Source organism: Macaca fascicularis, chromosome 12 (genome assembly GCF_037993035.2).
Source record: "Macaca fascicularis isolate 582-1 chromosome 12, T2T-MFA8v1.1".
Classification (NCBI taxonomy): Eukaryota; Metazoa; Chordata; class Mammalia; order Primates; family Cercopithecidae; genus Macaca; species Macaca fascicularis.
This window is the reverse complement of record NC_088386.1, coordinates 114,329,075-114,353,882: the sequence shown is the minus strand read 5'-3', so window position 1 is coordinate 114,353,882 and position 24,808 is coordinate 114,329,075. Positions and strand designations below refer to the sequence as shown.

The 24,808-nt window shown below is 51.6% G+C and overlaps 1 protein-coding gene across 1 annotated transcript in view; it reads right to left on the bottom strand.

Moving 5' to 3' along the window:
* The window catches only part of VIL1 (villin 1), a 32,643-nt gene extending 15,313 nt beyond the window's left edge, over positions 1-17,330 (bottom strand). Inside the window, exons 1-15 of the mRNA XM_005574282.5 lie at positions 17,285-17,330; positions 12,840-12,925; positions 12,351-12,425; positions 10,908-11,104; positions 8,950-9,058; positions 8,686-8,796; positions 7,504-7,706; positions 7,316-7,394; positions 7,043-7,141; positions 6,116-6,269; positions 5,021-5,121; positions 4,794-4,931; positions 4,026-4,184; positions 920-1,099; positions 197-342 (exon numbers count right to left, since the gene is read on the bottom strand). Of these exons, the coding sequence (XP_005574339.3) occupies positions 197-342; positions 920-1,099; positions 4,026-4,184; positions 4,794-4,931; positions 5,021-5,121; positions 6,116-6,269; positions 7,043-7,141; positions 7,316-7,394; positions 7,504-7,706; positions 8,686-8,796; positions 8,950-9,058; positions 10,908-11,104; positions 12,351-12,425; positions 12,840-12,914 (1,826 nt within the window). The 5' untranslated portion in view covers positions 12,915-12,925; positions 17,285-17,330. The remainder of the gene's footprint in view (positions 1-196; positions 343-919; positions 1,100-4,025; positions 4,185-4,793; positions 4,932-5,020; positions 5,122-6,115; positions 6,270-7,042; positions 7,142-7,315; positions 7,395-7,503; positions 7,707-8,685; positions 8,797-8,949; positions 9,059-10,907; positions 11,105-12,350; positions 12,426-12,839; positions 12,926-17,284) is intronic.
* Between the last annotated feature and the right edge of the window lie 7,478 nt (positions 17,331-24,808).

Below are 24,808 nucleotides of genomic sequence, written 5' to 3'. Positions count from 1 at the left end.
GTGAGCAGCACAGACACAGCCCCTGACCAAGAGGCTCCAAGGGCATGGGCTGCCCTTGATTCATCTTGTATCCCTGGGGGCCTGGCACAGGGCCTGACACACAGTGTCCTTAGTCCATGCCTGCTGTAGGTTCTGAGTGTGGGGATGGAGGCTCCCCCACCTTGGTAACCTGGAGGCAGAGGGACCTGAGAGTTACCTCTTGGTGTTGGCATAGGGGGCCTTCCCGCCCAGGGCCATCCAGAAGTTGGCTGGCTCCTGCCCTTCCACCACCACTTGCTTCTCCGTCCGGGAGATGGTGTCAGCAACCATCTTGGCCATCTCCCGCTCGTCTCCGCTACAGCCCTAGGACAAAAAAGGGTTGGCCAATTTCTAGTGCCACCCCTACCCCCACCCTCCTACCACATTCACTACCCAGAGTTCCAGGGTCTAAGAGGGCTCTCCTGGGTCAGGACTCTGTGTATACAGGCCACACGGGGACAATTACATGCTCTCCTCTGTCCTTGACACTCCAAAGAATAGAAGAAACTAGAGAGTATTTTGAAGGGTCAAGAGGGACTCCAAGAGGCTATGCATTCTTCTTACAGAGATCAAAGGAGAGGCAGTGACAGGCTCAGGATAGTGAGAGAGAGCCCAAGACATAAAGACAGACCAACACAGGGACAGATGGAGGTGGCCAGAGAAACAGAACAAGAGAGACTGACTCAGAGAGGCAGAGAATCTGAGGATGGTCATTGACGAGGCAGAAAGATAGACCCAGAGCTACTGAGGAGGGAGAGACTGGGCTCCAGAGGTGGCTGAGAACCGAGGAGGCACAACTTAGTTGGCCAGGGGTTCCTGCCCTCACCTAGGGGCTGCTGTGAAACTGGGGGACTGCCAGGACCCACTTGGGGATGGGGAGACCTCTAGGCCCTGAACACACCTTCCCACACCATAGGTAGCAGCAGGACTGGGTCTTGAGGACAAAGACATCATTGGAATTGAGGAAATTGGCCCGCGCTGGGACCTCAAAGGCCTTTGTGTTGTTGGCACCCGTTCCCTGGACCTGGAACAGTCGTGTGGAGGGCCCAGGCTCCAAGTTGTTAGCTCGGGAGGTGCCTCCCTGCAGGTGAGGGGAGAAGGCAGGGAGAGAGAGTCAGGAGTCACATAGTAAAGAAGATGATGAAGGAACAGAGGGGCACAAAGAGAACCAGAGAGGGACAGGGTAGGGCGGGGCGGCTTGCCCCTGCAGCTCCTCTGATGCTCTGTCACCAGGTCTTTCTAAAACATTGTTTGCATCATGGCGCTTCTCTGCTGAAAAACGTTCAGTGACTCCCCGTTGCTTATAGCCTAAAACCCAGCTCCTCAACTTTGCCTTTGAAGGCCGCACATGACGAAGATGCAAACTGCCTTTGCAGACACTGCTGCCATCAAACCCTCCAGCTTAGCTCTGCCAGGCTTTTTTTTTTTTTTTTTTTTTTTTTGAGATGGAGTTTTGCTTTTGTTGCCCAGGCTGGAGTGCAATGGCACTATCTCAGCTCACTGCACCCTTCGCCTCCCGGGTTCAAGCAATTCTGCCTCAGCCTCCTGGGTCGCTGGGATTATAGGCACCCACCACCATGCCTGGCTAATTTTTGTATTTTTAGTAGAGACAGGGTTTCTCCATGTTGGTCAGGCTGGTCTGGAACTCACGACTTCAGGTGATCCGCCCACCTCGGCCTCCCAAAGTGCTGGGATTACAGACGTGAGCCACAGCGCCTAGCCTTTTATTTATTTATTTTTTTCCTTGAGACTGAGTTTTGCTCTGTTGCCCAGGCTGGAGTGCAATGGTGTGATCCTGACTCACTGCCTCCCAGGTTCAAGCGATTCTCCTGCCCCAGCCTCCCCAGTAGCTGGGATTATAGGCACGCACCACCACATTCAGCTAATTTTTGTACTTTTAGTAGAGACAGGGTTTCACCACGTTGGCCAGGCTGGTCTTGAACTCCTGACCTCAGGTGATCCACCTGCCTCCACCTCCCAAAGTGCGGGATTACAGGCGTGAACCACCACACCTGGCCAGTTCCACCAGGCTTCTGATGTTCCCTACAGAGCCTCTCCCCCGGGCCTTTGTCCTTGCTGTGCCCCCTGCATTGTGTGCCCTCATTTTACCTCTGCTAAACTCTTCAACTCTGACCCAAATGTCAAGACAAATGTCTCCTCTAAATCCCCTCCTGCCCATAAACTCTATGACATTCCCAGATTATTATACTCCGGCTCCTCTTTTGACTCAACTTTTACTTCTGGCATTTCTTTTTTTTGTTTGTTTGTTTGTTTTTTGAGACAGAGTCTCTCTCTGTTGCCCAGGCTGGAGTGCAGTGGCACAGTCTCGGCTCACTGCAACCTCCGCCTCCCAGGTTCAAGTGATTCTTCTGCCTCAGCCTCCCGAGTAGCTGGGACTACAGGTGCACGCCACCACGCCCAGCTAATTTTTGTATTTTTAGTAGAGACAGGGTTTTGCCCTATTGGTCAAGCTGGTCTCAAACTCCTGACCTCGTGATCCGCCCGCCTCAGCCTCCCAAAGTGTTGGGATTACAGGCGTGAGCCACTGTGCCTGGCCTACTTCTTGCATTTAACCACATGGTTCCTCAGACTGTTGGTTCACTGCTAATATGTCTGTCCTCTCCCAACAAGATGGCGAACTGTATTAGCATGCCATTCTTCTCCTTGCTTGGGGAATTGCAAAGGACTGTGTGTTTAAGGCACTCAATAGGCAGATTATTGCTTAAATGATTGCATGAGATGTCTGTTTCATTATGTTGGAAGGCACCAATGCAGTTTTCACAGGTGCATCATTTAAGCAAATCTAGCCAAAATATCTTCCTTTTTTATGTAAAGGATTCAAGGAGTTGGGGTGTAGAGGGCAGGCAGTACTTACATATGGTGAATGTGCATTACATGTTTTTGTTTTGTTTTGTTTTCTTGAGATGGAATTTCATTCTTGTTGCCCAGGCTGGAGTACAGTGGCACAGTCTCAGCTCACTGCAACATCTGCCTCCTGGTTTCAAGCAACTCTCCTGCCTCAGCCTCCCAAGTGGCTGGGATTACAGGCATGTACCACCATGCCCAGCTACTTTTTGTATTTAGTAGAGATGGGGTTTCACCATGTTGGTTGGGCTGGTCTTGAACTACTGACCTCAGGTGATCCACCCACTTCAGCCTCCCAAAGTACTGGGATTACAGGTGTGAGCCACCACACCCGGCATTTTTTTTTTTTTTTTTTTTTGAGACGGAGTCTCGCTCTGTCGCCCAGGCTGGAGTGCACTGGCCGGATCTCAGCTCACTGCAAGCTCCGCCTCCCGGGTTTACGCCATTCTCCTGCCTCAGCCTCCCGAGTAGCTGGGACTACAGGCGCCCGCCACCTCGCCCGGCTAAGTTTTTGTATTTTTTTTAGTAGAGACGGGGTTTCACCGTGTCAGCCAGGATGGTCTCGATCTCCTGACCTCGTGATCCGCCCGTCTCGGCCTCCCAAAGTGCTGGGATTACAGGCTTGAGCCACCGCGCCCGGCCTTTTTTTTTTTTTTTTTAAAGACGGAGTCTCGCTCTGTTGCCCAGGCTGGAATGCAATGGCACGATCTCAGCTCACTGCAACCTCCGCCTCCCAGGTTCAAGAGATTCTTCTGCCTCAGCCTCCTGAGTAGCTGAGATTACAGGCACCCACCATCATGCCTGGCTAATTTTTTGTATTTTTGTAGAGACGGGTTTCACCATGTTGGCCAGGCTGGTCTTGAACTCCTGACCTCAGGTGATCTACCCACCTCAGACTCCAAAGTGCTGGGATTACAGGCATGAGCCACTATGCCCGGCCCAATTACATGTATTTCTAAAGTAACCAAATGGGTTATTTCTATTACCAGTTCCACATAGGTGATAGAACCTCCAGGGTAGTCTCCTATGAAGAATGGGCTTCACCCTAAGTCCTGCTCCCACCACCCATCCACTTCCCCATCTCCTGGATGCCTGTCTTGCCACAATGGGTACTGCCAGGCACCTCAGTTCAGCAGCCACACCTGGTATACCACCATGCGTCCCTTGAAGATGGACATAAGATGAGGCGGCTCCTTGCCCATTGGGACCCGGATCTGGACTGGTTCACCATTGTACTTCTGGTCCAGGATGACGGCTTGATAAGCTGATGCTGTAATTTCATCTTGGCTGGCCTGGCTGCCCTGTGGATGAGCAGGAGGGAGTGAATGGGATAGGGTCAGCCCCCAATTCTGACCCCATCCTCAGCCTCAGCAACAACTCCATCCCCAAGTCTGACCTGGTCCTAAACCCAATTTTCTTCCCCACCAAACTCCACTGTGAAACAGCCAAAACCCCAATCTGACCCAGACCTCAGTTCTGATCTCAACCTCAAACCTAATTCTTTCGCAGACCCAGCCCAGCCCTGACCTACCTGCAACCCCAGCTTTAACCCCAAACCTCCTCCTTTCCTTACTGCTCCTTCTTCAGGGAAGCATCACAGGCACCACACCACTCACTCCTAGACCCACTCCCTGCTCCCTCACATCTAGACACAGAATCCCACGGGCAGAGCAAGTGATAAGAATGTGCAGAAGGCAATGAAAATTGGAAGGGAGACTCAGAGAACCAAATGGAAAAGCGCTGTGAATGGGGGTACTAGCTGGACCTCATAGCCAAAGCAGTCCTTCTTGAAGCGGTGAGATCCCCATCCCCAGAGGTATTCAACCCAAGGGTGATGGCCACTTAGCAGGCGTATGTACAAGGTGGAGCTAAGCCGGTTATGCTCTGGGTGGGACGTGGCGGGACCTGACCTGCCAGATGTAGAGCAGGTAGTGCTGCTTGTTTCCGATGAGGTAGGTGTAGAGCAGCAGGTAGCAGTCACCCCCATAGAAGTGGCCTAGCCACTTGGAATCCACAGGTACCAGCTCTAGGTTCTCAATGCGCCACACCTAGGGCCAGTATCAGGCCAGGGTGAGGTCCAGGAACAGGTTCCACCATCCCTGCTCCACCCAGCACGGGCCTCTCTGCCCTCACATACCTGCACTTCCCCACTCCCATCATCTACCATCTTCTGCTGGGCAGCCACCTGAGGCTTGACATGCATGGATGTGGCATCAAACTTCACCTGTTCCACTTTGGCTAGAGTAGGGGAAATCATGACACCAATTGTCACCAGCTGAGGCCCCCCAGGTCCTCACAACAGCCCTGAATGGTGGCTACAATTCTTAGACCCATTTTCAGATGAGGAAACCGAAGCAAGAGAGATTCAGTAGCTTACCTGGTTGCACAGAATGTGACAGAGCTACAGTACAGAACCATATCTCCCTCCCTCTAAAACTCCTGCTTCACCAGTGCCTCCCAGGGAGCCAAGAGAGGCATAAGAGCAAGGCTTTAGCTTTGTTGATCTACATCCTGACCCCTGCAGCATTCAGACTTCAAGCCTTGACCTTGTCTCCCAGCTCAATAGGGAGCTCTGCAATGATGGAGGCTGTACGCTATTATTTCTCCTCTCCTAGGTGCCGGGCACCGAGCTTGCCCTCAGCAAATACTGGCGGGTAAGAGACTGAGCTGTTTGGTTTCCAGGGAGGCCCAACCCCTTCCCAAATGAAACATCACATCACTCTCAGCTGCCTTTTTTTTTTTTTTTTTTTTTTTTTTGAGACAGAGTTTCACTCTTGTTGCCCAGGCTGGAGTGCAATGGCACGATCTTGGTTCACTGCAACATCCACCTCCCAAATTCAAGCGATTCTCCTGCCGCAGCCTCCTGAGTAGCTGGGGTTACAGGCATGCACCACCATGCTTGGCTAATTTTTTTTTTTTTTTTTTTCAGTACAGACCGGGTTTCACCATGTTAGGCTAGTCTCGAACTCCTGACCTCAGGTGGTCCACCCGCCTCAGCCACCCAAAGTGCTGGGAATACAGGCATGTGCCACCACGACCAGCCCTCTCGGCTCCCTTTTTGTGACAACTAGAGTTTGTCCATGTCTCCACCCGCTAGGATAAGCCCAGAGCCGATGTAAAAGTCTTCGTGGAAGATGCATGTCAGGGAAGGAGGGTGGGTGGTGGACCAAGTGGCTCTCCTGGCCCAGCTCCTGGATCCTGGCTCCCTCACTGCCCCATGACTGGCCCTCACCCACGGAGCCCACAGTGTGGGTTTTGCCCAGGCCTGAAGTCCGGTTGGATGCTGTCCACTTCTGGAATAGCTGCTGAAAGACGGCCGACTCAGCCCCATCATTCTGCACCTCCACCTGTGTGCTTGGTGGGTACTGCTTGGCTTTGATGAAGTTCTGGGAAGAGAAAGGGCTGGAAGCTATGCCCCTCCCCTAGTCCCCACTCCCAGTGCAAGCCAAAACCTGGCTCTAACCTAACGAGATCCACCATCAGATCTACCCCTGGCACCAAAACTGAACCCAAACCCAATCCCAATGCTAATCCCCAACCTAACCCTACTCTGACCCCCAGCATCAAGGTAAAATCTGATACCGCCTGAAACCTAATACTGGCCTCAAGACTCACTCTGACCTCAGCCTCAAATCTAATACCCAAACACAACTCTGACCCCAATCCCAAAGCCAAATCTAACTCCTAAGGTGACCCTACCTCAATGCTAATCCTAATGCCCAGTCCCCAATCCAACACTGGCACTGGCCCCAAGCCAGTTAGGGTTATGGCTCCAGCCCCAGCAATGACCCCAAACTCTGACTTGGTCCTGGTCTGAGCTGACCCAATCCCCTTCTGTAGGAAGCCAGCCTCCTTCCATTTCTCCTTCCCTTCTCTAAACTCAGCTCAGGTGCAGGGAGTTGAGAGCCCATATCCTGAGGTGGCCCCAGGGTTGTCTGGTGGTTGGCTCCCTGGTGTGCAGAGAACCCCCAAGATGACTATAGAATGGCCCCTCAGGCCCCTCCCATTGGGCCGTGCCCAGCCCTCATCCTGCTGCTCCCAGCCTTCCCTGCCTCTGCCTTGGCGCTATGCCCTGGTCTGAGCCTGCCTGCCCACCCCATGCAGCTATCTGCTCTCTCCCTCCCATCACTCTGCCCTCCTCCTGGATCCCCACCCCTACCAGCGCATGGCTCATGGCTCCCTTCTTCTCTTGCTCATTGGCTTTCTTCCCCTTCCATACGTAGATCTTCAGGCCCCCCTGGTCCAGGATGTAACAGTCCTAGAGTCGGGAGAGGTAAGAGTCTGATGGAGCTGGAAGTGCTGGACTGGGACAGCCTCACACACAAAAAGAGTCTCTCCCTCCCATGCCCACCCCAAGCCCCCTGGAATTTTTCTGGCTTGAGGGAGAGGGGGCCAGGCTGCAGTGGGCTGGGGGGTCTCCAGACCCTCCCACCTCGTGACTGAGCAGGTCCTGCGTCAGCGGCCGTGTGGCGACTTCCCTCACCACCAGATTCCCCTCAGCGTCAGACACACTGCAGGACAGAAGCAAGGCACAGATGGAGAGGGGCCCCAAGCCCCTCAGCCAGGGCACCTGCTCCCAGGGAGTCCCCAGCACCCAGGAAGACCCCACTGGGCACTTACTGGTACAGTTTGAGTGCAGCCTTGAGTGCCGGCTCCACCACTGTGTCGGGCACAGCTGCCTTCAGCTCCCCGCGCTTGCCCAGCACATGGTTCATCACCTCCATCAGCTTCGGGGATGCCGATTCATTCTCTCCGTCCACCACGCCTACATAGGTGCGCCCTCCCCGCTCCTGGTCTCGGATCTCTTTGGCCAGAGTCATGCCCTGCAGGAACGCCCCTGGTGACCCATCGGGAGTAGTAGGGGAACAAGGCAGTGTCTGCCACCCCACACCCTGCCAGGCAAGCCCAGACCACCTACAGCAGCAGCCACAGGGGTTGAGACCCCTGCCCTGCTTTTCCCTGTCGGAGGGGTCAAGCTTTTAAGGCATGTAAGGAAACCAGGGAGAAGGCAGCTGGGAAAGCAGGTTTCCCCACCGTCAGGAAGGTGCTCAAGCAGGCTTGCTGGGCTTTCTGTTCTGACAGTGTGGGAAATGTATGCTTAGACTTCACAGTTCCAGACAACAGCTGAGCCCCAAGGATCACAGTACTCAATCTCTTCCGCCGGGTGCGGTGGCTCACACCTATAATCCCAACACTCTGGGAGGCCGAGGCGGATGGATCACCTGAGGTCAGGAGTTCAAGACCAGCCTGGCCATGGTGAAACCCTGTCTCTACTAAAAACACACAAAAAATTAGCTGGGCATGGTAGTGCACGCCTATAATCCCAGCTACTCAGGAGGCTGAGGCAGGAGAATCACTTGAACCCAGAAGGTGGAGGTTTCAGTGAGCTGAGATCATGCCATTGCACTCCAGCCAGGGCAAAAAGAGCAAAACTGCATCTCAAAAAAAAAAAAAAAAAAAAATCTCTTTGCCCCCAAACATGCTTGCAGCCTCACAGTGCACACACAGCGTCAATGTGCTGTGAGTATAAACACACATACGCCCATGCCCATTTCATTCACCACTGGATCACCAAGGCTTAGCACAGGCTCTGCCACACTGTAGAGACTCATTCTATCTGAGTGGATTGACCACAAGCTCTCACGCACAAACTCCAACATGCACACCTGCCCCAAACACATGGAGAGTGATCCACCTTCAAACACACTGTCCCCAATAGTCAGTGGGGAGAGGCCTGGGGAAAGGAGCAGGTGGGGGCAGTCGAGGATTTGAGAGGGAGGTGTGGTGCATGGGAAGGTTTACCCTGAGTCTCTCCATGCGGTTACTTTCAGGTCCATTCCACTGGATGATAAGCTTCCCGAGGTCCAGGAGGAAAACATCCCCTCGGTTGAAACTCTTCCAGGACATCTCTACCTAGGGAGCCACGGGGGAAGTGCAGACCCCACTCAGAGCTCGCCTATCATCCATCATCTTGGCCACCCCTCCTTGCCCCTCACCCCTCCTCAGCCCCTGCCCTCTGCCCTGGGCCTCACAGCCCTGGCCAATGCTCCAGTGGGGCCTGCCTACCTCTCCAGCTACCACGTTCCTCTTGCCCTTGACATGCAGCAGCCTCTGGACATCATAGGAGTTGGTCTCCACGTGATTCATGCCAGAAGCCACGCCTCCTTTCCGGATCCTGAGAAGAGGTGAGCAGACCCAGGGGAGTGGGCTGGGAGGTATGCCTGGCCCCTGTTCTCCCAGGTCCTGGCTGCCACACTGAGGTCACCTGAGGGCCAGGCTGGGAGTAGGCGAGGTGAATGAGGTGCTGAGGATGCAAACTTTAGGGAGTCACTCACTGTCAGGTCCTGAAAGTGCAAGGTTGGCCTGTGGCATGCCCTTGAACCACCCTGACAGTCAAAGCAACCTTAAACTCTACACCCTAGATCTTCACTCATCTCGCCATTGTCCCTGCCCTGTGGAGAGGCCTGCAAAGAAGGGTCATGATATATGAAGAGTAGGAAATGTGTTAATAGGCCAGGTGTGGTGACTCCTGCCTATAATCCCAGCACTTTGGGAAGCCGAGGTGGGCAGATCATTTGAGGTCAGGAGTTCCAGACCAGCCTGGCCAACATGGTGAAACCCTGTCTCTACTAAAAATACAAGTTAGCTGGGCATGGTGGCGGGTGCCTGTAATCACAACTACTCAGGAGGCTGAGACAGAAGAATCGTTTGAACCCCGGGGGCGGAGGTTTGCAGTGAGCCGAGATCACGCCACTGCACTCCAGCCTGGGCGACAAGAGTGAGACGCCATCTCAAAAAAAAAAAAAAAAAAGGAAATGTATTAATAAATAGGGACAGAATCCTGAGGACAGGGGATCAAAGTGGAAGAAAAAACAAGAAGGGAGAGGTGCCACTCCAGTGCCCACAGGAATGGACTACTGCTGTAGTGTGGGAAGAGAAGAGCAAGACAAAAAAGAAGAATGGGAACTGTGGCTAATTAGAGAGCCCCCGGCTTGTCCTACAGGTCAGTAACAACTCAGCTCCAGAGTGTGTGTTTTCCTGGGGAAAGCTAAGCTAGAACTTCAACTTGTACAGAAAAGCCAGCAGTCTGGTCTGGGAGTGGTAGCTCATGCCTGTAATCCCAGGACTTTAGGAGGCTGAGGTAGGAGAATCACTTGAGCCCAGGAGTTTGAGACCAGCCTGGGCAACAGAGCAAGACCTTCATCTCTACAAAATATATATATAAAAAAATTAGCTGGGCTTGGTGGCTCAAGCCTGTGGTCCCAGTTACTCAAGAGGCTAAGGTGGGGCCGGGCGTGGTGGCTCACACCTATAATCCCAGCACTCTGGGAGGCCGAGGCGGATGGATCACTTGAGGTCAGGAGTTCGAGATCAGCCTGCCTATGGTGAAACCCTGTCTCTACTAAAAATACGAAAATTAGCCAGACCTGGTGGTGTGCACCTGTAATCCCAGCTACTGGGGAGGCTGAGGCACGAGAATTGCTTGAGCCCAGGAGGCGGAGGTTGCAGTGAGCCAAGACTTTGCCACTGTGCCACTGTACTCCAGCCTGGGCAATAAAGCAAGACTCCATCTGGAAAAAAAAAGGAAGAAAAAGAAAAGCTGGCAGTCTTGGTTTTTAGTGTGGTAGGCCTGCATTAGAGATGGGGGAGCAGCCATTTGTCTATTGGCCAGAGTTGGGCGATTAGGCACTGAGCTCTCCAGGACATTCAAGTAGGAGCTGATTTACAGAGATTCACAAGAGTTACAGAATTTCAGAACAGCCTCCAGACCAAGGGCAGAGCAGTGGCAGAAATAAGAGTTGGGGAGTGGAAAAGTGAAGGACAATCACCAAAAACTCATGAGGGTCCCCCTCGTGCCTCCCCCCACAGTTCCAGGGTCCCTTCCCCGTCCCAGGTCACCTCCCCCTGCTCCAAGTGTTCTTCCCAGACCCGAACAGGTCTGGGTGTCCCTGCCTCTTCAGCCCCAACCTCTCCATCCCTACCACTCATCCTCATTCCCTCAGCCTGCAGCCCGCCCTCCCTACACAAGGCCTTGCTTGAAGTAGCCTCGGAAGGCCTCGCTCTCGTTGCCCTGGACCTCGCGGTGCTGCACAGCCCGGCCCTTCAAGAAGTCATCCATTTGTGTGGTGTAGATGGCAGCTGCCCCCTGCTCATCCAGGGATGAGTCCTGGCCAATCCAGTAGTGGATGTCATAGGACAGGTTGCTGGCTGTCTTGTGGATCTAGGGAAAAGGTGTCCAGTGTACCCGAGACCCTGGGCTCCCACAGCCCCTCCCACTCTGTGTGACCTCCCACACAGGTGCCGTCCAGGACCATGGGGGAGCGTGGCACACGGCAAGTGCACTAGGCTAGTGGTTAGGGGCCCTGAGTCATGGCCCAGCTCTACCATTGACTCTCCGAGACATGGCTTCTCCTCTCCAGACCTCACTTGCCTCACCTCAGAAACAACTTGCTTATGCCAGGCACAGTGGCTCACGCCTGTAATCCCAGCACTTTGGGAGGTCAAGGCGGGCGAATCACCAGGAGTTCAAGACCAGCCTGGTCAACATGGCAAAACTCTGTCTTTAATAAAAATATAAAAATTAGCCAGGTGGGGTGGCGGGTGCCTATAATCCCAGCCACTCGGGAGGCTGAGACACGAGATCACTTGAACCCGGGAGGCAGAGGTTGCAGTGAGCCAAGATCGTGCCACTGCACTCCAGCCTGGGCGACAGAGCGAGACTATCTAAAAAATAATAATAATAAATACATAAAATAAAAATTTAAAATGAGTCAATATAAAGAAAAAAATACAAATGTCTTAATAGTACAGGTGGTACCAGGGTGTGGTGAAAATCAAGGTGATATGAAGATGACTACGAGGCTGGGCATGGTGGCTCAGGCCTGTAATCCCAGCATTTTGGGAGGCAGAGGCAGGTGGATCACCTGAGGTCAGGAGTTCAAGACCAGCCTAACCAACATGGTGAAACCCTGTCTCTACTAAAAAATACAAAAAAATTAGCTGATTGTGGTGGCACGTGCCTGTAGTTCAAGCTACTCTCAAGGCTAAGGCAGGAGAATCACTTGAACGTGGGAAGTGGAGGTTGCAGTGAGGCAAGGTCGCACCACTGCACTCCAACCTGGGCAACAGAGCGAGACTCCTTCTGAAAAAAATTTTAAAGAAAGAAGGTGACTATGGATTTTGGAAATGTGGACTCAAGTTAGGGTGATATGGCAACAATGCAGAAGTTTCCCCAAGAATGTGAATCCACAGAAATTGGCCTTAGCTGGAAGCCCAGTGGATCAAGGGCAGCAAGAGCCTCTGACCTCTGTAAAGCCACCACAAGGTTGGGCACTTGGGCATACCCAGTAAATTCTGTCTTGGGGTGAAGCCAGGCCAGCTCTCCCCATGGTCCCCAGCCTGTTTCCTCCCTGACACCACAGTGGGTTTTGCTGTCTGCTCAGCCTCCTCCTCTGCCCCTGACTCACAGCCAGGATGATGTAGCAGTCACCATCGAAGAAGCTCCCAAAGGTGCTGGAAGGAACAGGCACCATCTGCATGGCCTAAGGAGAGAAAAGGGGTCAGAGGGGCTTCCCTGGACCACCAGGACCCCTAGGCCTGGGAGGAGGGCCCAGGGTAGGAGGCATCGGAAAAAAAGAGCCGGGCCCAGGAATGAAAGGAGAGAAAAGGAAGAGAGAGGGAAACTGTGTGAGGGGCGGGAGAAGGAAAATCAATGGTGGGAAAGGAAGGGACGAGTGAGGAAGAAGAAGTGGAGAGGAAGGTTGAGAGACAGAGGGAGAAGAAATGGAGAAAGGGAAAGGGAGACCATCCGGGGTGTGGATGATGCGGGAGGTGAGGGGCTGAGCTCTCAGGGGCTGCAGGGCAGGAGCAGAGGAAACTAAGAGAAATCCCAGGCCTCTGCCTTGCCTCCCTCCACCCCAGGCCTGCGAGGCCCCCATGCCCAGACAGGGCCTCACCTCGATCCTCCATATCTGCAGCCCCGGGGTGGTGATGTTGAGGGAGCCTTTGACTTGGGCGCTCAGCTTGGTCATGGTGAGTGAGCCTGGGGGAGAAGGCATTGGGAGCAGGGGCACCCTGAGTTCAGATGCTGCCCTTCCAGTCTGCCCCTAGAGAACTCCCAACAGTGCCAGAAGGTCGCAGGCTCAGGGGCCTGGGGGAGCATAGAGGGTTACTCCTCACTCAGTGACCATTTCTGCTTGTTTAGTACCGAATCCGCAGTGTCTAGCACAGTGACTTTGCTCGATAAAGGAAGAGATGTGGAGGGAAGGAGTGAGGGATGGATGAATGAATGAATGAATGGATGAACAGAGTGAACCCTCCCACTGTGAACCACTCTCTGCCCGCTAAACTGGAAGGAACGCCCCTCCCCAAGCTTTTCTCCTCACGTCAGCCCTTTCTCCATTTTTTTTTTTTTTTTTCCTTTTCTTTTTGAGATGGAGTCCCGCTCTGTCACACAGGCTGGAGTGCAGTATCGTGATCTCAGCTCACTGCAATCTCTGCCTCCCAGGTTCAAGTGATTCTCCTGCCTCAGCCCCCCGCATAGCTGGGATTACAGGCATGAGCCACCATGCCTAGATAATTTTGTATTTTTAATAGAGACGGGGTTTCCCCATGTCGGCCAGGCTGGTCTCAAATTCCTGACCTCAGGTGATCCACCTGCCACAGCCTCCCAAAGTGCTGGGATTACAGGCGTGAGCCACCGTGCCCAACCAGCCCTTTCTGCTTGGACCTGTAGCTGTGTTCATTCCAGCTGCTCATGAGCCTCACCTGGGGAGCTTCTAAACGTGCTGATGCTCCAGGCTCTGGCGGCATCCCTGGGGATTCTGATTTAATTAGGTCAGGGTGGGGCTGGGCATGGGTGCTTTGTTTTCTGCCTTTTGGGAGGTGGAGCATGGGTGCTTTTAAAACTCTCCGGTGATTCTGATATGAGCCAGGGCAGACAGCCACTTGTGCCCACTTATTCTCCTCCCTAGTTTTAAGGCTCCTCCTCACCAGGCCAGAGGCCACCCCGATCTCCATGGAGCCTATCACCCAGCCTGGCAGGGAGCTGCCCTCCATGAATGCTCCTTGAACTGATTAATGAATGAAAGGGCATGTGGCCAACAGGTCAGGCCTCCACTCGCTGACAGCCTGAAATCTCAGTATCTAATCTCTCCTTGCACCTTGACTTTGAGTCACCTCTTAGTGACTTGGCCTTTTAGTACTTAGAAACTCCCTTTTCTGAGCCCTGAGGAGTGGCTGCTGCTTCCCTGGCATTCTAGAGTTTGAGGTAAGGCCCTGCCCAATCTCTTGATCAGTGCCTCCTCTGGCTGATCATAAGCAGCTTGCTGTGTATCTGTAGGAGCCCCTTGGGCTTGGGTCCCATCTGATGGCCTGTTGGCTATGGCCTTCTCCATCAGGCAACCATGATATCCTCCATCAGGTATTTTTCAACCCACCAAGTCCCCAGGGCTCCCAGGATTCCTGGTCCAGCAGAACCAAGCTGGGTATAAAGGAGGAGACCATTTTCTGTTTCATTTCTATCATCACCTTTGTCTCTGTCCCCTCCTTTCATCCATCTATCTATCTATCTATCTATCTATCTATCTATCTATCTATCTATCTATCTATCTGTCTATCTATCTTTTTGAGAAGGAGTTTCACTCTTGTTGCCCAGGCTGGAGTGCAGGGGCGCTATCTCGGCTCACTGCAACCTCCGCCTTCCGGGTTCAAGTGATTCTCCTGCCTCAGCCTCCCGAGTAGCTGGGATTACAGGCGCAAGCCACCAAGCCCAGCTAATTTTTGTATTTTTAGTAGAGACAGGGTTTCACCATGTTGGCCAGGCTGGTCTTGAACTCCTGACCTCAGGTGATCCACCCACCTCAGCCTCATAAAGTGCTGGGATTACACGCATGAGCCACCTTGCCCGGCCCCGTCCCCCTTTTTCTTTGACACTCACTAGCTGTATGAACGTGGACTTCCCTTCTTCATCTATGAGCTGAGGGAGTCAACTTAGGGGGTCAACTAAATTGATGATCTCTAAAGTCTCACCCAGGGACATGCTGATTCCAGGGGTAACTGGCAGCAAAAGAAATAGAGGGTGGACATAAGGAGGCACTTCTTGCTCATCAGAGGGGGGATTCAGGGCAGCAGGGACTTGAAAAAACCAGTGCTCCCCCTCCCCAGAGAGAAATCAGGATTGGCCAGCCCCCACAGGCCAAAGGTGGGCAAGGGGACTCAGGAGTGGCAGCTCTGAGACGTGGCCCCCCTACCTGGTGTATACCTTCTAGCTGCTCCTGCCCTGTACCCATGGTTGGTCAGAACAGATGCTTCTCCTCCACCCCTTGGTAGGGCCTCCTCCTCACTTCTCCTGTCTTCCCTGAACTGCCAGGAAGACCAGGGCCTCTCACTTCCCCCAACCCTGCCACCATGGGCCTTGTTTGGATTTGAGTTGTCTCCTTCTTCAGCCTGAATTCACTGGCTTCCTCAACTCCTGGTACTTTCCCTTCTGTGTCCCCAGACCAGGGAAGGGCACCGTCACCCCAAGACCCCAACACCAGCCATCTGTGCAGCATCCTGGACTCCTTTCGCTTCTGCCCTTCTGTCCACCTAAACTCCCTTGAGTCTCCCCACTACACACAGCCCCCTGGCCCCTCTCTGCTGGCACTCTGCCCTCTAGAAATGCCATGCTGCCAGCAGGCCCCACCCCCATGCTGCCTCTCACCCCATGCCTGCTCGCACTGCTCCCACATGGAACGTTCTCCCCACCTTTCCCATACTAACATGCTCTTCTAGACTCAAGTTAGATCTCATTTCTTCCAGGAGACCTTCCCAGAATCCTCAGGCTGGACAAGGAGCCCCTCGGCATCCTGGACTGTCCCCTCTCTTGACCTCCTGACCACATGGTGATGAAAGAACCTGTTTGTAAGTTTGAGGTCCCTGAGCTCCAAGACCTAGATATGTTTGTCTTTGTAGCCCCCAGCTCCTAGCACATAGTAGGTGCTCAACAAATACTCATGATGCTGAAAGGCTGAACTGTGGGATGGAAGGAGGACCCTCCCAGGGCGTTGGAGGGGTTTGGGCTCCTACTGTCTGCAGGCCATCCAGGCCATCTTGTGTTTCTTTCTTTTTTTTTTTTTTTTTGAGACAGTCTCACTCTGTTGCCCAGGCTGGAGTGCAATGGTGTGATCCTGGCTCACTGTTATCTCTGCCTCTGGGTTCAAGCGATTTTCGTGCCTCAGCCTCCTGGGTAGCTGGGACAATAGGTGTGCGCCACCACACCCGGCTAATTATGTATTTTTAGTAGAAACTGGGTTTCGCTATGTTGGTCAGGCTGGTCTTAAACTCCTGACCTCAAGTGAGCCACCCACCTCAGCCTCCCAAAGTGCTGGGATTCCAGGCGTGAGCCGCTGCGCCCAGCCCACCTTGACTTTCTTATCTGAGCCCTGTTGTACTCGAGGTGTGGCTCTGTTGTATGTGGGGTGCTGCCATGGCCCCTAGTTCCCAGTGGTGCAGCTCTGAGCTAGACAGGAATGTGGTGGGGCAGTGAAGGTAAAGTCCCACCCCTCAGACAAAAGACATCCTCCTACTTCCCAGGCTTGTGATAGCAGAGGGAATAGACACCCACCCAAACCCTCCAGCCCAAAGGCTCTGCCCCTCAGTGGCCTGCAGGAGGCCCCAGCAGATGATGTCCCAAGAAGACAGTAGCCAGTGTGTCCTCAGAGCCTGGTCTGCACCTGGCCCCCATCCCTAGTTCTGCTAAATGGGCCCACAGTGGCTGGGGAGGCTGATGGGGCAGCTCCAGGTAGAGGGAAGATAGGGCAGAGGTGCATGCTCAGGTGTCCCGGCATGGCCCAGGACCTAAGGCCCTGCCACCTCTAGCCCCTTGCCTCTGCCTTTGCCTCTGTCTTTGCCCATTCAATTTCTTGTGGCTGTTGCTCATATGCTACGAGTGAGGAGGCAGGGCCCTGAGGTCCCAGGAGTGTCAGAGGAATGGTGACACAAAGGATAAAACACTCCAGATGAAGAAGAAATGGGCAAAGAGATGAGCTGGTGGGGAGGGGGCTCGGGGAGTGAGGTCAGGGAGACTAACTAGTCCCGGTCTGCCCAGGACTGTCCTGGTTTTAACTCTAGAAGTTCCAGGGCAATTGGGATGGTGACACCCAAAGTGGGATGGGGCTAGCCACAGATAGGAGACTGAGAGAGCCATTGCCTGGGGCAGGGCCAGCAAAAGTCTCTCCCTGGAGGCCCAGGACAGACACGCGGGGCTCCCAGCACTTCTCACACTATCCAGAGTGCCAAGCCTCCCTCTCGAGCCCATACCAAGGTGCTCCAGGAGGCCCCAAGTTGCCTGAGAAAAGCAGAGGACCCCATCCCCTCACACCATCTAAGGTCTCCATGTGTTCCCACCAGGTTGCCTTACCTGTCTTGGGGAGGCAGCTGCCACCTGGGAGATCTCAGGGAATTGTGGCAAGCTGGCTGCAGAAGAGCGACCTTTGTCCCCACCCCCACCCCCTAGGAACTGCCTTCACCATATAAGGGAAGATAGGGCCCCAGAGAGGTGAGGGGGTGGGGAGGCAGGTGCTGCCAGGTCCCTGGAGCCCAGAGCCCTTGACAGCCTGACAACGAGAGCTGATGTGCCCCACCCTGGGCTTTTTTTTTTTTTAAGCCTCACTCTGTCATCAGGCTGGAGTGCAGTGGTGCCAACTCGACTCACTGCAACCTCTGCCTCCCAAGTCCAGGTGATTCTCCTGCCTCAGCTTCCCAAGTAACTGGGACTACAGACATGTGCCACCATGCCTGGTTAATTTTTGTATATTTAGCAGGTAGGGTTTCACCATGTTGGCCAGGCTGGTCTTGAACTCCTGACCTCAAATGATCCAGCCGCCTAGACCTTCCAAAGTACTGGGATTACAGGTGTGAGCCACTGCGCCCAGCCCCTCCCTTGGCTTCTGAGTGAGCAAGGGATGGGGTGCTTTTCTGCCCAAAGCCCAGGACCTCACCACAGGCAGACAGCACTGTCCAGGCAAGGTCAGCGGCGCCTGAACTTTCCCCCTACCAACCAAGAGAAGGAGGCTCAGCTGTCCTCCCACCTTCCCTGGGGTGAATGGTTCACAGGGAAGGAGAGGCAGGACCCTGGGGTTCCAGAAGCCCCAAACCCAGGGATGCAGGGGCTCATACTCAGGGCCCCTCCAGAACAGATGGGAGGTCTCTTAGAGGTCTCTTCTCAGCATGATCCTCACTTAGCAAGTGCCCCCGTCAGCACAACTGCTCTTCCTCTCCACCGCCAGAGGCACTGGCTCCACCTGGAGTGTTTTTTTTGTTTTGTTTTGTTTTGTTTTTTTGTTTTTGTTTTTGTTTTTGTTTCTGAGATGGAGTCTCTCTATGTCACCCAGGCTGGAGTGCAGTGGCATGATCTCGTCTTACTGCATCCTCCGCCTCCCCGGTTCAAGCGATTCTCCTGCCTCAGCCTCCCGAGTAGCTGGGATTACAGCCACCCACCACCACACCTGGCTAATTTTTGTATTTTTAGTAGAGACGCGGTTTCACCATGTTGGCCAGGCTGGTCTTGAACTCCTGACCTCGTGATCCGCCCACCTTGGCCTCCCAAAGTGCTGGGGTTACAGGCATGAGCCACCGCACCCTGCCCACCTAGAGTTTTTATGAGATGCCATAAAACAGTGCCTTTGAACTCTGTTCTGCTACCCTCTCCCAGAAGCCAAGGTTTCCATGTCTGATCCCTGACCCTAGGGGATCCATCTCACTCAGGCAGGAAAGGAGTGCAGCCATCTCTGGCGTGGGTCTCGCTGAGAAACCAGCTTCACACGCAAACTTAGCACCTTGGGCAGCTGCCTCCCAAACTTCAGAAATTCTATCACCTGTGAAGTCTGGTATTTAGGAGGGTGACATGAAGTTGGCTGGGTGAGTCCCTCCTTCTGATCACAGCCTCCCAAGAGTTCTGGAGACCAAATGTACAGTAGTCCCCCCTTATCCAACAGGGGATACATTCCGGGACCCACAGTGGATGCCTTAAAATCTCGGATTGTACTGAACCCGGCTGCCATCAGCTGGAGCATGTTTCTGTTCATGTCTTCCACCCACAAACTGAAGCCTTTTCCATTTTCACTGAGCGCTTATCCTGCACTGTGGCCAACTTTTGCAGTTTGAGGTACAACAGCAAAATTAACACAAATTTCTGTTTCCTTCTTCACAATTTCATGAACAGAAGATGCATTCTTATCATAGATCTTAGCAACCTCAGCATATGATGATTTTTTTTCTTTCCTTATTGAGAACGATTACCTTTTCATTTAAAGGAAACATTTTATGGCTTCTTTTTGGCACACCCAAATTGCTAGCATCGCTCCTCTTGCATTATTTAGTAAAATAAGGGTTACTTCAGGCAGAGGGTTGTTTTTATTTTTGTTTTTTGGAGATGAAGTCTCGCTGTCTCACCCAGGCTGAAGTTCAATGGCACGGTCTTGGCTCACTGCAACCTCTGCCTCCTGGGTTCAAGCAATTCTCCCATCTCAGCTTCCCGAGTAGCTGGACTACAGGTGCGTACCACCACACCCAGCTAATTTTTCCTGTATTTTTATCAGAGACAAGGTCTCACCATGTTGCCCAGGCTGGTCTCAAACTCCTAACTTCAAGTGATCCGCCCGCCTAGGCCTCCCAAAGTGCTAGGAGTACAGGTGTGAGCCATTGTGCCCAGACCAATAAAGGTTACTTTGAACGCAAGCCCTGCAATGCCATGACAGTGGATCTGATAGCCGAGACGGCTGCTAAATGCCCGTCAGGGAGCGTGTAGCGTGTGGAGGTACTGGACAAAGGGAAGACTCACGTTTCGGGTGGGATGGAGTGGGGCGGTGGGAGATCCCATCATGTACTGAGAATACTGTGCAATTTAAAACTTACGAATGGTTTATTTCTGGAATTTTCCGTGTAGTATTTTCAGACCATGGTTGACTATGAGGTACCTGAATTGGTGGATAAAGGGAGAGTGCTGTGTTTGTACACAGGTGGGGCATGTGTGTAGTATATGTGTGTGCACACGCTCATGAGTTGTCTGGAAAGAGGAGTAAACACTAGAGGTGCTATTTTGTTTCTTTTTTTTAAAAAAAAATATTGCTGGGTGTGGTGGTGCACACCTGTAATCCCCGCTACTAGGGAGGCTGAAGCACAATAATCGCTTGAACCCGGGAGGCAGAGGTTGCAGTGAACTGAGATTGTGCCACTGCCCTCCAGCCTGGGTGACGAAGTGAGGCTGTCTCAAAAAATATATACATACATAAATATAAATATAAAAATATATAATCCTGCCTTCTATGTCACAGATTATGAAAAAGAAAAAATAGGCCGGGCGCGGTGGCTCACGCCTGTAATCCCAGCACTTTGGGAGGCCGAGGCGGGCGGATCACAAGGTCAGGAGATCGAGACCACGGTGAAACCCCGTCTCTACTAAAAATACAAAAAATTAGCCGGGCGCGGTTGTGGGCGCCTGTAGTCCCAGCTACTCGGGAGGCTGAGGCAGGAGAATGGCGTGAACCCGGGAGGCGGAGCTTGCAGTAAGCCGAGATCGCGCCACTGCACTCCAGCCTGGGCGACAGAGCGAGACTCCGTCTCAAAAAAATAAAAAGAAAAAGAAAAAAAAAAAAGAAAAAATAACACTTTCTTGTGAATAAAAAGGAGTATATATATGTGTATGTGTGTGTGTATTATATATATATAGAGAGAGAGAGAGAGAGATACACTCGATTACAAGGACAAGAAAAAGGAAGGTAAAAACTCACCTATATTTTCATTACAGAGATATTCTCCAGATAAATCACTGTCACTGAATTGTTCTGGGATATTTCTTTCAAGTCATTGTCCAGCACAGGTATCTACCTGTCTGCATGTGTGTATTTATTTATTTATTGAGATGGAGTCGCACCCTGTCACCCAGGCTGGAGTGCAGTGGCGCAATCGCGGCTCACCGCAACCTCTGCCTCCCGGGTTCAAGTGATTATCCTGCCCAAGTATCTGGGATTACAGGTGTCCACACCATACCAGCTAATTTTTGTATTTTTATTAGAGACAGGGTTTCACTATGTTAGCCAGACTGGTCTCTAACTCCTGATCTCAAGTGATCTGCCCGTCTTGGCCTCCCAATGTGCTGGGATTACAGGCATGAGCCACCACGCCCGGCCCTTTTTTCATTTTTTCTGAGACAGAGTCTCTCTCTGTTACCCAGGCTGGAGTGCAGCGGCATGACCTCGGCTCACTGCAACCTCCGCCTCCTGAGTTCAAGTGATTATCCTGCCTCAGCCTCCCCAGTAGCTGGGATTACAGGTACCCGCCATGATGCCCAGCTAATTTTTGCATTTTTAATAGAGATGGGGTTTCGCCATGTTGGCCAGGCTGATCTTGAACCCCTAACCTCAGCCTCTCAAAGTGCTGGGATTATAAGTGTGAGCTACCATGCCTGGCCTGTGAGCATATATTTTTAACTGTCATATGATATATCTTATTTTGCAATTTCTTTCTTTCTTTTTTTTTTTTTTGGAGACACAGTCTTGCTGTGGTGCCCAGCCTGGAATGCACTGGTGTGATTATGGCTCACTGCAGCTTCGACCTCCCTGGACTCAGTGATCCTCCCACCTCAGAAGTAGCTGGGACCACAGGCACACATCACCACATCTGGCTAATTTTTGTTGTTGTTGTTTGGTAGAGATGGAGTTTCCACCATGTTGCCCAGGCTGCTCTCAAACTCCTGGGCCCAAGCAATCCACCTGCGTTGGCCTCCCAAAGTGCTGGGATTACAGGTGTAAGCCACCGCACCCAGCAACTTCCTTTTCAGTTGTTTTATAGTAATTCACTAGCACAGTTTATGTAACCAATACCTCATTGTTGGACTTCCAAATTATATCTAATTATTTGATACTCAAAGAATGCTGTGGTAAATATTCCCATTTCCAAATATTTGCCATTAGATTACATCCACTATCGCTTTGGGATAGATTTTAAAAAGTGAGGCCGGGCACGGTGGCTCATGCCTGTAATCCCAGCACTTTGGGAGGCCGAGGCCGGCAGATCATGAGGTCAGGAGATCGAGACCATCTTGGCTAACATGTGAAACCCCGTCTCTACTAAAAATACAAAAAAAAAAAAAAAAAAGTAGTCGGGTGTGGTGGCGGGTGCCTGTAATTCCTGCTACTCAGGAGGCTGAGGCAGGAGAATAGCATGAACCCAGTGGGCGGAGGTTGCAGTGAGCCGAGATCACGCCACTGCACTCCAGTCTGGGCAACAGAGCAAGACTCTTACTCAAAAAAAAAAAAAAAAAAAAGTGAGATTGTTGAGTCAAAGACGTGAATAGGAAAACTGCCTTCCAGAAAAGCTGCATGAATGGATAGTCCCACCTGCAATACATAAGTGGCTGAGTCTCCATCTCTCCCCAGTGCTCTGGTACAGTATCGACGAAGCTCTCTATCAGTTTGATTGACAAAAAAGAAAACAGTCATTGTGTTGATTTATGTTTTTTTGATTACCAGTGAGAGAGACCATTTTAAAATATATTTATTAGCTATATCTCCCCTCGTTAGTTTTTAATTAATTTGTTGGTATTGTTTATAGAGTTAATGTCTTAAGACTGGTAATTTGCCTACCATTTATGTGATACTTGTCTCTAGTTTCTTGTTTGCCTTTTAATTTAGCCGGGAGAATCGTTTGGTGAACATGTTCTTAAAAATTGTTTCCAATGTCTTTGTTATGATAAATGTCAAACATATAGAAAAGTGAAAATAATAGTACATGGACTCAAACATTAACATTTATCATATTTTATTTATTTATTTATTAAGACTATATCTCACAGGCTGGAGTGCAGTGGAGTGATCTTGGCTCACTGCAGCCTTCGCCTCCCGGGTTCAAGTGATTTTCGTGCCTCAGCCTCCACAATAGCTGAAATTACAGGCATGCACCACCATGCCCAGCTAGTTTTTGTATTTTCAGTAGAGACAGGGTTTCATCATGTTGGCCAGGCTGGTCTAGAACTCCTCACCTCAAGTGATCCGTCCACCTTGGCCTCCCAAAGTGCTGGGATTACAGGTGTGAGCCACTGCACCCAGCCCATGCCTTTCCTTTTATTGTTATATCTCTTCAATGTTTTTCTTTTGTCTACAGTATTTTTATTTTTTTAAATTTTATTTATTTACTTATTTATTGAGACGGAGTCTCACTCTGTCGCCAGGCTGGAGTGCAGTGGTGCGATATCGGTTAACTACAACCTCTGCTGCCCAGGTTCAAGCGATTCTCCTGCTTCAGCCTCCCTAGTAGCTGGGACTACAGGCACGCGCCATCACGCCCAGCTCATTTTTGTATTTTTAGCAGAGACAGTTTCACCATGTCGGCCAGGATGGTCTTGATTTCTTGACCTCAAGATCTGCCCGCCTCAGCCTCCCAAATTGTTGGGATTACAGGCGTGAGTAACCGCACCTGGCCTATTTATTTATTTTATTATTTTTTGAGATAGAGTCTTGCTCTGTTACCCAGGCTGGAGTCCAGTGGCGCGATCTTGGCTCCTTGCAACCTCTGCCTCCTGGATTCAAGCGATTCTTCTGCCTCAGCCTCCCGAGTAGCTGGGATGCCACCATGACTGGCTAATTTTTTGCATTTTTAGTAGATATGAGGTTTCACCATGTTGGCAAGGCTGGTCTCGAACTCCTGACCTCAGGTGATCCACCTGCCTCAGCCTCCCAAAGTACTGGGATTGCAGGCATGAGCCACCACACCAGCCTTTTGTCTACAGTATTTTTTAAACGTAGTATATGCTGAACATTTTGTCTTCAGTATTTTTTAATCTAGAAGAGTTCTTTCACGTTTTCCCCCCATGACATTGACTTACCTGAGTCAAAGACAGTTGCCTTGTAGAATGTTCACGTTGTGGAACCGAGCCTTTCCTTATGGTATTATCTAATTTGTTACATTTCCTTCTGCACTTCCCACAAACTGAAAGTGCATCTAGTAGGTCCTGGTTAAACTTTTTTTTCTTTTTGAGACAGAGTCTTGCTCAGTCACCCAGGCTGGAGGGCAGTAGCACTATCTCAGCTCATTGCAATCTCTGCCTCCTGGGCTCAAGTGATTCTCCTGCCTCAGCTTCCAGAGTAGCTGGGATTACAGACGCCTGCCACCACACCTGGCTAATTTTTGATAATTTTAGTAGAGACAGAGTTTTACCATGTTGGCTGGGCTGGTCACAAACTCCCGACCTCAGGTTATCCGCCCTCCTCGGCCTCCCAAAGTGCTGGGATTATAGGTGTGAGCCACTGCGCCCAGCCTAAACTCTTTTTTCAAGAATACTTCAAGGACAGTGTTTCTCAAACTGTAATGTCATTAAGAATCACCTGAAAATCTTTGTAAAGTACATATTCTGATTCAATAGAACTGGTAGGAAGGGGAGCTGAGATTCTGCATTACTAGCAAGTTCCCAGGTGATTTTGCCTTCTCAGGTGATTTTCCCAGTTGAACCATTCTTTCAGTATCATGGTCAAAGGTAATGACTTTGCGTGGCATCAGAAGGAATATATAATGTCAAGTCATCCTTGCATGAGTGTTGTGAAGGTGAATCCCTTGGTTACAGCAATGTCAGGCAGATACCCTTATGTTTGTTGTTGTTGTTGTTTTAGATTGCCAAACTACCCATGTCCACATATACCTTTCTGTATTGGAAAGGCACAGCTCCCCCTTTATAATTAGAAGTCATCTTGGTGCTGAGTGCAGTGGTTCACACCTGTAATCCCAGAACTTTGGGAGGCTGAGGTGGGTGGATCACTTGAAGTCAGGAGTTTGACAGCAGCCTGGCCAACATGGTGAAACCTCGTCTCTACTAAAAATACAAAAATTAGCCAGGCACGGTGGTGTGCACCTGTAGTCCCAGCTACTCAGGAGGCTGAGGCACGAGAATCTA